Source organism: Stylophora pistillata, chromosome 12 (genome assembly GCF_964205215.1).
Source record: "Stylophora pistillata chromosome 12, jaStyPist1.2, whole genome shotgun sequence".
Classification (NCBI taxonomy): Eukaryota; Metazoa; Cnidaria; class Anthozoa; order Scleractinia; family Pocilloporidae; genus Stylophora; species Stylophora pistillata.
Window position 1 is genome coordinate 19,225,054 of NC_142530.1, and position 16,520 is coordinate 19,241,573.

The 16,520-nt window shown below is 37.1% G+C and overlaps 1 protein-coding gene across 1 annotated transcript; it reads right to left on the bottom strand.

Annotated features, from left to right (window-relative positions):
* Positions 1 to 2,179: 2,179 nt before the first annotated feature.
* On the bottom strand, positions 2,180 to 9,824 carry LOC148719126 (uncharacterized). The gene has a single exon (XM_088741616.1). It carries the CDS (start codon positions 8,893 to 8,895, stop codon positions 7,216 to 7,218), a length of 1,680 nt encoding a protein of 559 aa, XP_088597742.1. The 5' UTR covers positions 8,896 to 9,824; the 3' UTR covers positions 2,180 to 7,215.
* Positions 9,825 to 16,520: the final 6,696 nt, after the last annotated feature.

Sequence of the window (16,520 nt, forward strand, 5' to 3'; positions counted from 1 at the left end):
ACATACATAATACATACATACATTCATTCATTCATTCATTCATTCATACATTCATTTATTCATTCATTCATACATTCATTCATTCCTTCCTTCCTTCCTTCCTTCCTACCTACCTACCTACCTACCTACATACATACATACATTAATTGAACACTCTCCATAGGGGCTTTTCAGGGCCAACACCAACCCATCCCACCCAGGGGAGGACATCCACCAGACAGTAATCTCGTGCGGGGGAAATTAATGTCTCCTACCCCTAACCCTGCAGATGACAGGGCCTACAGTTTAATGGTAGCTCTGAGAATTTACTATTTAATCAACCAACATCCCTGACGACTGACACTAATTATTGCTCATTACTTTTTCTTTAGAATTTTTGCTTTTCAATGCAACCTCAGACATGCTACTTACTAAACCTACTGCACAGATGCCTTATTGGGGCAAGTGAACAACCATTTCCTTGACTTAGGGCCTGATTACATGAGCCGGGCTGGCCCTGTTAGCCGGGCTGATTTCTTTTGTTTTGGTGAAATCAGCCCGGCTAACCAGGCCAGCTCGGCTCATGTAATCAGGCCCTTAGAGCTAGATTGTATGGTTGGGGGAGGTCACAAGAAATTTCTACTGCCCCATCCCCATCCCTCTCCTTTGCTGTGACCATTGCTCACCCTCTTGATACAAAATAATTTCTTTCTTTCCCAAGCCTTCCACTCCTGCAAGAAAAGACACCAGTATAATTTTCACTAAGAAAATACCAGGCACTTACACACCAAAATAACACTTGTTCTGCAAGCTGACTACACACCTCAATCGTGAACCAAAAGTCAGGCACATCACGTACATTCTAGAGGCATTTTTTTCCACAAACCAACTAAATGCTGGTTTTCATTTCTTGTTGAGATAAATCCTCAAATTTCTTTATTATTAATGGCAATTGTGTCAGTTTTACTATGAAATATTGTTTCTTTCATTCCCTCCTCAAATGTTAAGCTCAGTGCATAGTGGATTATATATAATCCGAAGGCATGGAATCCTTGTCATAGCAAGAATATTGAAAGTTGCCTTTATTTGCTTAGGCAAATTATCACCTCCAGAGGGTATTTCCTGGGAGTTGAATTTATCTTAATCAGAGCAGGAGAAAACATTGATTTATGTCAAACTTTCATGTGAACTCTTGTGATTTTTAGAAATAAGAAAGTGAATAAATTTAAAATAAATATAATAAGGAGACTGTTGTTTATTACAGAAAGTAGGTTCAGTTCTTTTTTAATTTCATGAATATAAAAAACATAAAAGAATGCAAGATACAGTCAAACCTGTATTGCAGCAGTGGCTCTTGAGGAATGGCAGTGTGTCACCACTTGATTTAAATTGATGGCTTAATTAGTACAAGTTGACTAACAAATGACATGAGTGATCTGTGTGTAATATTTGTCCAAACAGTCCGAAGAAGAAAGATCATTTGCAATGTAATGATGACATTAAAAATCATAATACAGATGAAAAGATAAAATGCACTGATTGGCTAAAAACTGCTGCATTTTTTGTGTGACACAAGTGCACAGTTATGACACAATAAATTACAAAGTGTATGCACTGTTAAAATTTCTCTGTTTTGAGTTTCTGCGAGGATTTTTTCCTGTAAGCTACAACATGATTTCTTGTGCCACTTGGTGAAAATAAGCATTTGTTAATTTTTACAAATTGCACTTGCTTCATGGGCTTGTGAAATTTTGCTGTCTTTAAAAAACTAACTTATGCTTATCAATACCAAAATGCACTCAAAATCAAACCTATACATTGTAATTCAAAGTTTTCAGTGGTAGAGCATTTGATAGTGAAATCAGAAGTCTTGGGGTTAAACCCCTAGCTTGTAGGGACTGAGATTATTTCCTCACTTTTCCCTTGTGACAAAACAAATAACAAGTTTTTATTTAGGATGGTGAGTGCTGTTGTTGAGAAAAGTCACCTTTAGTTTTTTTTTTCAAGTTGATTATAAAACTGCAGGGGATAAGGTGAAGAACAAATTATGAATTGAAAGTAAAAATCAATGTTTAATTTGGAGACACTTTCATTCCTAACATCGTTCTTCACAAAGACAAAATTACGTATCAAACAGTCAATCACGGAGCAAATTATTTAAATCAGGAAGAAACAAAACAATCAGCATTTGATAATCATGCACATTTAAAAATCTTTATTTTAAGTGCTTAGCTTTGCTTCTACACTGATAATTAAAAAAGTAACTAAACCTAACTGGTTGATTGCAATCAAATGTTATCATATAGTCAATGGAAAATATTTATTTTTATCTAACTTTAATAGCTAGCTTCTAAAGATACAAAAGTGCATTGGCATAAGCTTGAAATTTATAATATAAGAACAATACAACTTAAAAATGGTGTTGCAACCAACTGAATAACGAGAAAAACTACCTGTAGTTCCAAAAATGTTTAGGATTTTCAAAATGAAAACTTTCTTATAACCTTTTAAGAATACATGCTACAGTGTGAGTTGATGTCATGCTTTTTTAATTTGACTTAAAATAGAACCAACCTAAAGGCAAAAGCAATTAATCATGCACTTATGCGACATTTCTTAAAACAATTGTTTCATATTTATCAAGGGTATTTATGAGAAAATTCATTACTTGACAAGGGAATTCCGCATTAAATTGTATACAAAAACCGATATCACACGAATCGCGAAGCAAGGAGTGCGATATATCGGTTTTCAAATGCAATTTACCGTGGAATTCATAAGTGAAGTAATGGATTAACTACAAGTTGACCAGCAAATGACACGAGTGATGTTTGCATGTAATATTTGTCCTAACATTCCAACGAAAGATAATTTGCAATGTGTTTGTCTCTCTTGACTTTGTGTGATGCTTTTATTTGCGAGTTACTAACAAGTAACAAGATGATTTCTTGTGTAATTTGGTGAAAATAACCACTTGCTAATTTTTATAAATAGCACTAATCTTGCTTTATGGGCTTGCGCAATTCTGTTGTCTTTGAAAAACTTACTTGTGTTTATTAACACCAAATTGCACTCAAAATCAAACCTATACACTGTAATTAATTCAATCATAGAGAATCTGATAGTGTAATCAGAAGTTTCAGGGGTCAAACCCCTAGCTTGTGGGGACTAAGACTATATCCCAGTTTTGGCCTGGTGACAAAACAAATGAGAAGTTTTTATTTACTTGTCACAAATGACCTTAATTTCGGCCAAGTTGCCAACACATTTTATGTTCTCAGTGGTAGAGCATCATTCTGATGGTGAATCAGAAGTTCCAGGGGTTAAACCCCTATAGCTTATGGGGACTGAGATTACTTCCCTGCTTTGGCCTTGTGACAAAACAAATAAGTTTTTATTTAGGAAGGCAGGCACAATTGCTTAGAAAAGTCAACTTTAGTTGTTTTTCTTTTCAAAGTTGATAACCAGTCAACCAGAAAACCGCTTTGTTTTGCTTCTACACTGATAATTAAAAAAAGTAACTAAACTAGCTAACTGGTTGATTGCAATCAAATGTTATCATAGTCAATGGAAAATATTTATTTTTATCTAACTTTAATAGTTAGCTTCTAAAGATACAAAAGTGCATTAATTGGCATAAGCTTGAAATTTATAATATAAGAACAATTTACAACTTAAAAATTGCAACCAACTGAATAACGTTGCAACCAACTGAATAATGTGAAAAACTGCCTGTAGTTCCAAAAATGTTTAGGATTTTCAATTTAAAAACTTTGCTATAACCTTTTAAGAATCCATGGTAGCTAGGCTACAAAGTGAGTTGATCTCATGCTTTTTTAATTTGACTTAAAATAGAACTTAAAGGCAAAAGCAATATTAATCATGCACTTATGCGACATTTCTTAAAATGATTGTTTCAAATTTACTAAGGGTATTATAGGAAAATTCATTACTTGATGAGGGAATTCTGCATTAAATTGCATACAAAAACTGATATCACACGAATCGCGAAGCAATGAGTGCGATATCGGTTTTCAAGTCAAATTTAACCTGGAATTCATAAGTGAAGTAATGGATTAAATACAAGTTGACCAGCAAATGACACGAGTGATGTTTGCATGTAATATTTGTCCTAACATTCCAACGAAAGATAAATTGCAACGGGTTTGTCACTCTTGACTTTGTGTGATGCTTTTTTTTGTGAGTTATCAACAAGTAACAAGAGGATTTCTTATGTAATTTGGTGAAAATAAGCACTTGCTAATGTTTACAAATAGCACTCATCCTGCTTTACGGGCCTGTGCAATTCTGTTGTCTTTGAAGAACTTACTTGCGTTTATTAACACCAAATTGCACTCAAAATCCAACCTACATTGTAATTCAATCGTAGAGAATCCGATAGTGATTAATCAGAAGTTTTAGGGGTCAAACCCCTAGCTTGTGGGGACTTAAAGATTATATCCCAGTTTGGGCCTGGTGACAAAACAAATGACAAGTTTTTATTTACTAATTGTCACAAATGACCTTAATTTCGGCCAAGTTGCCTACACATATCATGTTCTCAGTGGTAGAGCATCATTCTGATGGTCAAATCAGAATTGGAAATTCTAGGGGTTTAAAACCCCTAGCTTGTGGGGACTGAGATTATTTCCCTGCTTAATGGCTTTGTCACAAAACAAATAAGTTTTTGTTTAGGAAGGCAGGCACAATTGTTTAGAAAAGTCAACTTTAGTTGCTTTTCTTTTTCAAGTTGATAACCAGTCAACCAGATAAAATTCAGAGGATAAGGTGAAGAGCAAATTATGAATTGAAAGTCAAGATCAGTTTCAACTTGGAGACACTTTCCTTCCCAACACCGTTCTTCACCAAAGACAAAATTACATGTTAATATTGATCACAAAATGAAAGTAATTATTTAAATCAGGAAGAAATAAAACAATCAGCATTTGATAATCAACAACACTGAACAGTCTTTATTTAAGTACTTGGTTTTGCTTCTGTACAATGATAACTGAAAAAGCAACTAAACCTCACTGGTTGATTGTAATTAAATGTTATCATAGTCAATGGAAAATATTTATTTTTATCCTACTTGAATAGCTAGCTTCTACAGATACAAAAGCACATTGGTATAAGTTTGAAATTTATAATTATAGAGCAATACAACTCAAAAATGGTTTTGCAACCAATAATAGGAAAAACTACCTGTTAATAAAATTCCAAAAATGTTTGAGGTTTTCAATATGATAACTTCCCTGTAACCTTTGGGAACCCATGGAAAGACTACAGAGTGAGTTGATCTCACCTTTTTTTAAATTTGACTTAAAAATAGAACTAAGGCAAAAGTGATTAATCATCTATGGGACATGTCTTACACAATTGTTTCAGATTTATTAAGGGTATAGTACAGTATAGGAAATTACACTCTGCTAAAACAATTATGACCTAGTGAGGCATATACAACTGGTTTGCCTCTGGCCAGTGGAGATCTTTAAACCCCATGTTTAGTTGTTATGTTTATTTACAATTTGTTTGTATTGGCCCTGAAAACCCCTATCAAGGGAGTGGTCAATTAAACCTGTAATCAAGTGAACCCGTGCCTCTGGGAGTGTTCCTAGTTGATTGCTCTATCAACTGAGTCACAAAGTTGAACACCAAGAGCAGGAAAAGAAGCATTCCATCAGTTGCAATCACAACCTGTTCAAAACATGATTAATTCATTTGCTGCCAACACATTCCCTGTGTAAAAAGCAAAGATCCCACTGAAAATTTCTCAGCTTATATCACATGCGAATTCATAGCTCATCTGTTTGCGTGGCCAACAAATATATAGAGGCACAGGTTTGTACTCTGTAAAATCCTGACTTTTTTAGGCTTCTTCAACTGTGAGGATGACCTCCTTACTGATGTAATTATGGAGGGTTGCTACAGATAAGGAGTTTTTGGAAATTTCTAGAAGTCTAATTAGTTGTGCTAACTGGATACCAGGGCAATTTCATGCAATGCTCTGGAAATTTCTACTATGTGTTGCAAAGGTCCATAAAATATAGAAAAGAGTTATTTTGTAACCTTCAAGAACACTCTAAAATGCTTAATAAATGTACATAAATTGCCATTAACCCATAAGAGTTGATTGTCATTGACTGCAAGACTGCTAAGTATTTAAAGAAGTTAAAGAAGGCCATTGTGGTATAATCTAGGGATGCTTTCCTACATTCATTCCTACACACACATATGAATGCATCCCTGAAAAGGTCTTTTTAGTAGCAATATTGAAAAATCAAAGGCAAATTCTGAAGAATAAAATACTTAATCAATTATGAATCGTTATTTTAATTGGTTAAAATGTATGAAACAAAAGTTGTTATATTTCTTAAAGTTGAATTGAAGGCAGTTCAAATACTATTTTTGTTTCAGAAAAGTTTGTCTAAAAGTTTATCAACAGTTTCAGAAGAGATTTTGAGATAAAAGTGTTTACTGTGATTTTTGTATCAGTGCAGTGACTCAGGAGTTTTAGCCAGTAATAGGATGTTGTTGTTTTTATTTAACCTTACAGTTGTATCTTAAAAAAAACTATGAAGAAGGTTGAAATGTTTATGGAGAAATTTATCATGAGATAAAAGTATAATTAAAGGGCTCTATATATATACCTTCAATGCACAGGACATTGATCAAGTACTTTTTGAATATCTATGTACTTCCTTCAATCACAAGAATATAACTTTGGTTATTAGTGTGCTGCTTCACTCTTGTGGATTCAATCTTACCATACCATCATGTCCAAGAAAACAATATAATAACAAAAGAAAGCATTTAAATAATTTTATAAAACCAATCAATGAACCTACAAGCAGCAACAAAATTGTTGACAAATTGATCTTTTCAACTCCATATTACTTCAGCTTTATCTCTTTTGCCCTTGTTAAGTTTACCTATTCACCATCGTCTCTTCCCCTCCCCCCCCCCTCCCCCAAAACAAAAGAGATGGTGTATCGTGATTCCATGAACTTTTAGCAAACATTGAATGGGGGAGGGGGTCTGTTGATGGTTTAGAGTGCGGTAGAAACAGGACTGTTTTTCTACACGTAACTCTTAATTCTCAAACATCATGTGTAAACTAATCTTGACGCTGATTGTAGCTAAGAGAATATTAGAGCCGTGATGGAGAATTGCGATGCTTACCCTAAAAGTCCCTACACATTCCCTGCAATAACAGGAAAACATCAAAACAGCAGTTTAAAAAACTAATACCTTGTAACTTAGATTAATATCTGCAACAACAGCAATGCGTCCCTCAGTAGTCACTGTAATCCCTTTTACGTAATTGATCCAATCAATTTGGATTACTACACTACGCACAAACTCACCATCTTTGCTGTATATCTCAACCTGCAAGAGTTCTTTCTCTTTTCTAGCACCAGCGATGACGACATGTTCACCTGTTCGGTGAAATGCAATGCTCGTGTAGTCACAGTCATTTCTTTGCAGTTTAAATTTGTTAAGATGGTCACCGTGTTCACTGAATATGTGAACACAGGAATCATCTCTGTCCACTACCATAACACGGCCATCATTGGCGACAGTGACACCCGTTGCATAGTTCAATATTCCTTTGCCAAAACTGCGAACAAACTCTCCATTAGAGTGATACTCCTCCACCTCCATTCCTACTGTCAGTAGCTCTATTTCTGTTGCCATTCCTACTGTCAGTACTTTTCCCGTGTCAGTCACTGACAGTCCTGTGTAGTCGTCCGAGCCCTCTCTCCTCAGACGAAACCTGTGATACGGGTCACCGGTTTTCGTAAGTTTATAAATCCACCAAGATCTAGGCTCTGCCAAGCTCCTCAGATCGGTCAGTACAAAGATGTCGTTCGTGTCTGTGGCGACATCCTCAATATATAACTGTGAATTTACATCATCGTTACGGAGACTGAAATGTTTAACAAACTTGCCGCTGCTGTCAAACACCTTCACACAACCATCCTCGTGTTGCCCGACAATGACTTCTCCGCCGGAGTTTGTAGCGATGCCCATCGGCCACTTCAGCTTGTGCTCCTCTTCGCCCTCCTGACCAAATGACCATGGTTTAACAAAACAATGCTCCATACTTTGTTTAAGTAGTACTTTACTTACTCTTGCGTCATACAATGGACTGATTTTCTTTTCTCCAGTATCAATAGGAGGCCAGATCAAAAAGTTTGCGTCTTCACCAATCGTTCGCGTGACATCGTAGATGACACGATTCACGTGACAGACACTAGAGATAATTTCCCTTCTTTCCTCTTGACTGAAAAAGCCTCTTACTGCCTGGATACCTTTCTTGAGCTGAACATCAAAGCTATTTTGTACTGCAGGCAGACAGTTTAATTCCTTTACACACACTCTGCATGGTGTTACTGCATCAGCAGGATTGTCTACTGTCTCTAATATGGTCGTCATAACTCGATACTTCATGGCCAGAATACGGTCAGATATTTTGAGGCCTTCGTTTTTAAAAGCTTCAGTAGCTTTTCTTCGAGCATCTTTAAATCTCTCCTTTGCAGTGGAAAGCTTTCTTGTAGCTGATTCATCCAGGTCAGTAAGCTCCAACCTACTAATTCCTTCAATAAGAGAAACCGCTTCATCACAGGCCGCTTCTACTGTTACCGCACCACACTCGCTTCTAGACTTTGCGATCTTAAACGCTTCAAACAAGAACGCCATTCCTTCCTCGAAAAAGCTGATACTTGTTTCTAAATCTTTCCTTGATAAAGCGTCCAACTTTGACTTGATGTCGTCGATTTCACGGACGATCAAGGAGTGGAATTTCTGGTCTGTTACATCGCCATCTTTGAGTTTTTCCGCGAGCTCATCTCTGCCTTTTGTTACGAGTAAGCCAATAGTTGCTTTAAACACAGCAGTTACAATCGAAGACATAACTTGAATCCTTTTTTCTTAGGTGACACTACTTTACACAGTGCAATAGAGTTTGAACAAAATAAACATGCAGTTTTCCAAAATTCCGCTTATCAATTTGGATCAAAGTTCCAGTTCAGTAGTTTCAGTGCTTTGTAAAAGCTCAAGACAACAGGCGATCTAACAATCCTAACCAACCGTATCGTCATCAGGGGAAAGAATGATAACGATCCCAGTGGTAAGAATTTCAAAAATTTGTAGTTAAAGTTTGTCTTAAAGAGTAACGAGGTTGGAAGTCGTTTCAACTCCTTCATTACTGGTTCTTTTACAGCGGCGTAATAGACCTGGAGAATGATGACTGAAAAAACCGACCAGAATGCAGGTATCAGTGAAAGAAAAAACACTCCAGGAGCCAAATGAGCTGAAGCAAACTCAATATTCATTGTCATCTTACTTCGTCTCAGGCTCAAAACACTTTTTATGTATTCGGCTTCAATTGCGGAAACGATACATAAGTAACTGCGAAAACGTTCTCAAACCAATGTGAGTCTCAGACGGTTTACTTTTTATGGCATATTGATTAATTAGTTTCGACTGGAATAATATCAACATCTTTCGTGTTTAATAAACCCGATTTCAAAACATTTCCATTACTGACTCAATATAAGAAGATTGTTGACCCTTAAGAAATCACGTCAATGATAATTAGTGTTTTTGTCGACGGAAACAGATGTATTTTTTTTTACAGCTGAAGTCAGTTGACATTTCTAGCTTTCAGTCGAAAACTATGGCCTTCCTTTCTGCAACTAGGTTACGATAAAACGACATCTTTTCCGAATTATATGTCCGTAAATGTTCCAGAATATCTTTCAAGATCTTGATTCATCTCCATAAAATATAAACATCAAAGTTTGCTTAAGGGTAATGACGCAGTTCAGAAATAGCTCTTTGTTGTGTCCCTGAGGGAAGCCGCTAGGTTGTTTGTTTGTCATCCCACAACGTAATGAGTGTAGTCTCACTATTTAAAAAACAGTCCTATTGTTTCTTCACGAGCAGCAAGTTGATTTAAATTGACCCTTTCTTGTCCTGAGGTTTAACCACTAACCATTAATACCATTTCGGCAGGAACACTCCGAGGAATTGGAAAGTTTGTTTTTGAAAATCAAGATCAAAATCTTATAATTAAACTCTATATTCTGCTTTATGGCTGGAAAAGATTCTTTTTTTCTAGTTGGGTATCTACTCAAGACCGTCGAAATCGTAATTTTTTTTCTCTTTCGGGAAAGTAAAATTAAATGCTGTAACATTCAATTACTTCCGAACTTTCTTCAAGTGTATCATTCTTGGTGGGGAGTGTAACGTTATTTCCTATTAATAAATAAAGGCTGATAGTTTCTAAAGAAACTGTTTGGGGCTGCGTCGGTGGGGGTAACGAAATAATTTGAATATATCAACAAAGTTGAAATGGTAAATTGGCCACCGTTACGATTATAAAAGCTGACGTTTCGAGCGTCAGCCCTTCGTTGAACTTCATATATTCATCATATCTGATTTATCATCACGGGTTTATTACGAATGAACTTAACGGCCTGTTCCCAGTTGGCTTGTTAGCTCAATTGGTACAGCGCTGCACTAGTATCGCAGAGGTCAGTGCTTCGAATCCCCTACAGACCTGATTTTTTTCAGGTCTGATTTTCGCTATTGCATAAATAGCGCTCTCTACTGCGAGGATCGTGCATCATACGTATCTATAACCGCAGTTTAAAATACATGAACTTCATATATTCATCATAACTGGAAATCATGTTTCCGAAGACCTAATTTTCAAAATCTTGGACCCCTCAGAAGGGGAACAATTCGATCTCCAAACCCCCCTTGATCTAAATCCTGGATCCGCCCTATTTACATTGTTACCTCCACCGACGCAGCACCACAGTTTCTTTAGAAACTTATACCCCATGCAAATAGAGGTTGGTTGGTGTTTGTCTGACTCTGAAAATGGCTTGGAATACACCAGACGCATTATTCCAAGCACCAAGCTAATGTGATCCAAAAACAAAATCATCGTTTATTAAGCACTGCACTCTGACGTCGATTTAACATATTTATTCAGCTAGAAGCCGAGCGGTTTTCACAAAAATTAAAGCTAGAGTTAATCGAAATTTGAGCCAAAGAGATGGGGTTCAGCTTACAGTCAAGAGTTTTCGAAAAAAAAAGAAGATTTAGTGCATTTGAACAACAACAAATGGACATGTTTTCATTTAGAAACCGAGCTAAGTCGAGAGCGCGAATGGATAGAAGTCCAAACCGCTTTGGGGTCTCATCCTTGTTAAAATCCTCGACAATTGCAAGGAGTAGCCCTGTCGCTGTCTTCTCTTGTTGATATATAGGAACAAGCAATTAAAACTATACGATGCTCTGGGTAGATTTCGGAAACTGGAACAACTAGTTGTAGCTTTCGTTACACAAAACTACTGTACCACGTTTAAGTGTTCACTCAATCTTGGTGACATTTTGATTGGTTAAGGTGTCCTCTTCATGGAAATTAAAGGCGGGCTTTCGGACCCAAAAAATGTTTCCTTTTCCCTTGAATAAAGGTGGAAAAAATTTGTGAATTACGTTGACTGAAGGTGTAACTGTAACTGAACTGTACAACCGCTAGGCCGTTGAAGGTCTGCGTACAAGATTAGGTTTCTCCTATACAGAAGTGTCGTTTCGATAGACTAACAAATACAAACGTTTTATTAACATTTCTCCGGGACCAAACTTGTTTTCCCTGAATAAAGGTGTTCCCAAATCAATGGTGTTCTTTCCACGGCAGAATGGTAAATGAAAATGCAAATGTTTCTGAAGAATGATACCAACTCTCCTGAGCCCTTTAAAAATGTCTGCATATTTAGTGTTCACCCAATTTTGCTTGAGGAGAATGGAACGTTCTTTTATTCAACACAGAGGTATCCATCTACGAACTTTACATAAATTGAACATTTTTCTAAAACAGAACTTGTGCCCCCCACCCCTCCCTTTCCCCTCTCGGATAGGCGTCTCAAAGAAGAAGTCCCAAAGGTATTGCAGTTTGAACACTTTGAGCTCTTTCGTGAATAGCCTTTATTCAGCACGCATTAGAATTTATTAAAAGACATATTTCACCTTGTCTTTTTGGCTAAGTCGTTCTTACTAAGAACGGATCTTCTTACTGTAGCCTTCGCGATCAAGGACCGGTAGAAGGATTCAATTGCAAGGCAACACTTGTCGGTAATTTTGTCCGTTCTGTTACTTGGTTAAAAAAATATCCTATTCACTAATAAATTACGTATTCGTTTTTTCATTGTTTGTCACAAAGCTGTTCATATCATTTATAACACTACCTAACATGGTCTACAAAATCTCTCTCTTACTTTTAATCTTAAAAAAAAAATTTCCTTGCTTCATCGTGAAATAACATGAATCAGAAACAAAATAAAAACAAATCACAGTTTTACGGGTACTCTTTTTTTCTACCTATTTCCTGATAAATATCGCCGTTCATTCACAAATCCCGCATGTTGAAGTCAGCGTATCTTTTACACAATGAGTGACATTAGAGAGGAGAGGAAGGGGAAACAAACCAGTCAAACGTCAGCGCGTGTGCAAACGCTGTCATAGCTAGGCGCAACTCTTAGTGCATGTTTTGGGGCTGCTATAACCATGTTGCCCCTGAAGAGCTAACCAAACACGCTCGCCATTTAGTCGAGGTGTTTTGCATTTGTATAACCTTTCTTCTGAAATGCTGAAACAAACAAAATGGCACATGAACAGAATTAGTTTATCTGTCGTTCTTATCAAAAGCTTACGAAAGTAACACATTTTGGTGAGTACTTGGTGTGATCCTTAACGTATGTTAATGTGTGCAAATGACCCTGTATTCCCACATGTTCTTAATTATGTATTGATGCATGTATGAAGGATTTCACCAAGTACCTACCCACATTTTACGCCGTGCTGCTGGCGAGTTAAACGCACGCGCTTCGGAAATTCTCAGATAAGTAATCAGTGATTTGAGGCTAGTGTTTAAAATAGCTTATAAACATAAAAATTGACGATCGTTCAATTCCACAAATTTACTGCAGTAAATCTTGAAAAAAAAGTTAACTTTCTTTTGAATGGAATATCAAAACATCATTTCCATACCTTGATGAAATCCATGAAGGTGAACCCAAGCGCAAAATAAACTTAATATAATAAATCACGAAGCCATCATCATTTTGTCAGGCCCTGTCCATTCTTATTCTTATTAAACTTGAAAACGAACTCTCCTTTCTCCTAAATAGGAAAAAAAGAATTCTGCTGTTGTACATTTGACCTCTTTCCTCTCATCCACAACAAATTGCATGAAGGCGCGCTCTGATTGGCTAGTCAAACTCCGAATATCCTTTGCTATTTACCTCCGAGCAACTCGGGAAAAAATGGCGCCCCGGTTTGCATCCGTGACAAGCGAAGAAATCACTCAAACTAACGACGGTAGTGTATATTATCTCACTGTTTTAGTATATACTAAAAGAACTATTCACCTCAGTGTCGGTGGTTAGCGGTGGATATTTACCTCGCCGCTTCGCGGCTCGGTAAATATCCACCACTAACCACCTCCACTTCGGTGAATAGTTGTTAAATCTACCTCACTTGCTGCGTATTGTCGCTTCTGTGGCTCTAAATGGCGAATTTGAGCGATTTGGTGGGTTTTGCGTCGACTGTTAAGGAGACGAGGGTCTTTTTCTTATAACGTATAGTAACAGTCGACGCAAAACCCACCAAATCGCTCAAATTCACCATTTAGAGCCACAGAAACGACAATACACAGCAAGTGAGGTAGGTTTACCTTTATTTTGAGCTTTAACTCAGACATTTCAAGATATAAGTTTACGATAATAACACTCTTTAATATTCTCCCATACATTCCTTTACATTTCGAATAAACAACCAGACTCGTCGCTTGTCTGGGCCCACTGTGGTGTAACGTTATTTCCTATTCGAGACTGGGTTTCACGGTCTGTTCTTAACAGAAAAAAAAAAGCTATAATAAAATAAAGCAACGATCTTTGCAAGTTAGTTGCAATTGAACTTTTAACACCCTAACATCAATATGCATATTCTCCATACCGTTTTCCATATATTTCCTTAGGTGCTGACAAGAATTTGGTTAACAATCACGAGCTTCATTAGGTTGTGATCATTTCCTTTATTCGAGTGACCTCAATATTTGATTCAAGAGTAAAATTGTAAGGAGAACTTAACAGTTAATCACTCTTCAAAGGGTTAAAAGGAATAAAGAAAAGACGAAAAGTACAAATGGCTCTTTTTAATAAGCAGTCGCGTTAACAGGATTGAAAAGGGGTCTATTTATGTGATGTGACCCCGTGCTACGGAAAACTGTTCCAGGAAAATTATTGGTGCTTTTCTTTGATTATAAATTTATTACCCAAACAGCTCTGACGTAGCTCATTGACTCTCATTGTTGTGGAAATATTTTAAGAACAGTAAAACCTTCTAAAGGAGACATTTTCAGTACCCAGAGATTGGTTGGTGTTTGTCTGACTCTGAAAATGGCTTGGAATACGCCGGACGCGTTATTCCGAGCACCTAGCTAATGTGTCCAAAACCAAAATTATTTTTTATTAAGCACTGCACTCTCACAAGTACATCATGTCGATTTACCATATTTATTCAGCTATAAGCCGAGCGATTTTAACATAAATTAGAGCTAGAGTCCAGCGAAATTTCAGCCACAGAGGAGGTTCACATTTTAATCAAAAGTTTTCAAAAATAAAAATTTTAGCGTATTTAAACGACACTGAATGGGCATGTTTTCATTTAGAAGCCGAACAAAGTCGAGAGTGCCACTGGACAGAAGTCCAAACCGCTTTGGCGTCTCATCCATGTTTACATCCTCGACAAGGAGTAGCCCCGTCCCTGTCTTCTCTTGTTGTTATATAAGAACAAGCAATTAAAAATAGACGGTGCTTTGGGTAGAATTTGCAAATCGGAACAACTAGATGTACCTTTACACCGGCTAAACTACTGTATCACGTTTGCTGAAGTGTTCACTCAATCGTTAGTGACATTTTCATTGGTTGGGGTTTCCTGTTCATGGAAATTTAAGGCAGGCTTTCGGACCCAGAAAATTTTTCCTTTTCCCTTGAATAAAGGTGACAAAAATTTGTGAGTGAAGGTAAATGAAGGTATCTCCTAATCTCGTTGCCAGGTTATACCGTGTAATTGTAAATGAACTGTGCAACCGCTTGGCCGTGGAAGGTCCGCGTACAAGGTCAGGTTTCTCCTTAACAGAAATGTCGTTTCGATAGACTAACAAATACAAACGTGTGAAGGTGTAGTCTGATCGTCCGGGTGAGTGTAGTCCTGAGAAGGACTGTTGTCGGTGGTAGTGACTGACGTTTCGACAACCTGTGCGGAAGTCATCATCAGAGTCAAGTGACTTCCGCACAGGTTGTCGAAATGTCAGTCACTACCACCGACAACATTCCTTCTCAGGACTACACTCACCCGGACGATCAGACTACACCTTCACACGTTACTCCCAGGTTCAAACCATTTACTGAAATACAAACGTGTTATAAACATTTCTCCGGGATCAAACTTGTTTTTCCCTGAATGAAGGTGTTCTCAGATCAATGGTGTCCTTTCCACGGCAGAATCGTAAATCAAATGCAAATGTTTTTACAGGACGAAAACCAAATCTCTTGAACCCTTAATTTAAAAAAATATCTGTATAATTAGCATTCACCCAATTTTGCTTGAGGAAAATGGAACGTTCTTTTATTCAACACAGAGGTATCCATCTACTAACTTTACATGAAATGAAAATTCTTCCAAGACCGAACTTGTGCACACCACCCCTCCCCCTCACCCTTTCCCCTCTCGGATAGGTGTCCCAAAGAAGTCCCAAAGGTACTGTAGTTTGAACATTTGAGCTCTTTCGTGAATAGCCTTTATTCAGCATACATTAGAATTTGTTAAAAAACATATTTCCCCTTGTCTTGACGGCTAAGTCATTCTTACCAAGAACGGATCTTCTTACAGTAATCTTCACGATCAACGACCGGTAGAAGGATTCGAAATCAAGGCAACAGTTGTCGGTAATTTTGTCCTTCCTGTCACTCAGTTAAAAAAATATTCTATTCACTGTTCAATTAAGCATTGTTTTTTTCATTATTTGTAGCAAAGCTGTTCATATTATTTATAGCACTACCTAACATGGTCTATAAAATCTCTCTCTGACTTTTAATCTTAAAAAATTGCCTGGCTTTATCGTGAAATAACATTAAACAATAAGGCGCAACAAAACGTTGTGATTGCATTAAACAGTTAATAGCTTCGTCCCCCCCCCCCCCCAGCCAAAGAATCTCGCATCAACGTCAGTGCGAGATGCCATTGGAAACAGTACGATCATCTTCTTGAACTTCGTATTGAATAGAATGAGGTCTTTTCAAAAACTGCCAGAAACAAAATTAAAACAAATTACAACTTCACGGGTACTCTTTTTTTCTACCTATTCCCTGCATGAGCAGGATTGTCTATTCTCTTTAATATGGTCGCCATAACTAGATACTTCATGGCCAGAATGCGGTCAGACATTCAGTTCAGATCTTCGT

Coding starts and splice junctions, on each gene's coding strand:
- LOC148719126 (XM_088741616.1), bottom strand. CDS start 8,895: ATGTCTTCGATTGTAACTGCTGTGTTTAAAGCAACTATTGGCTTACTC.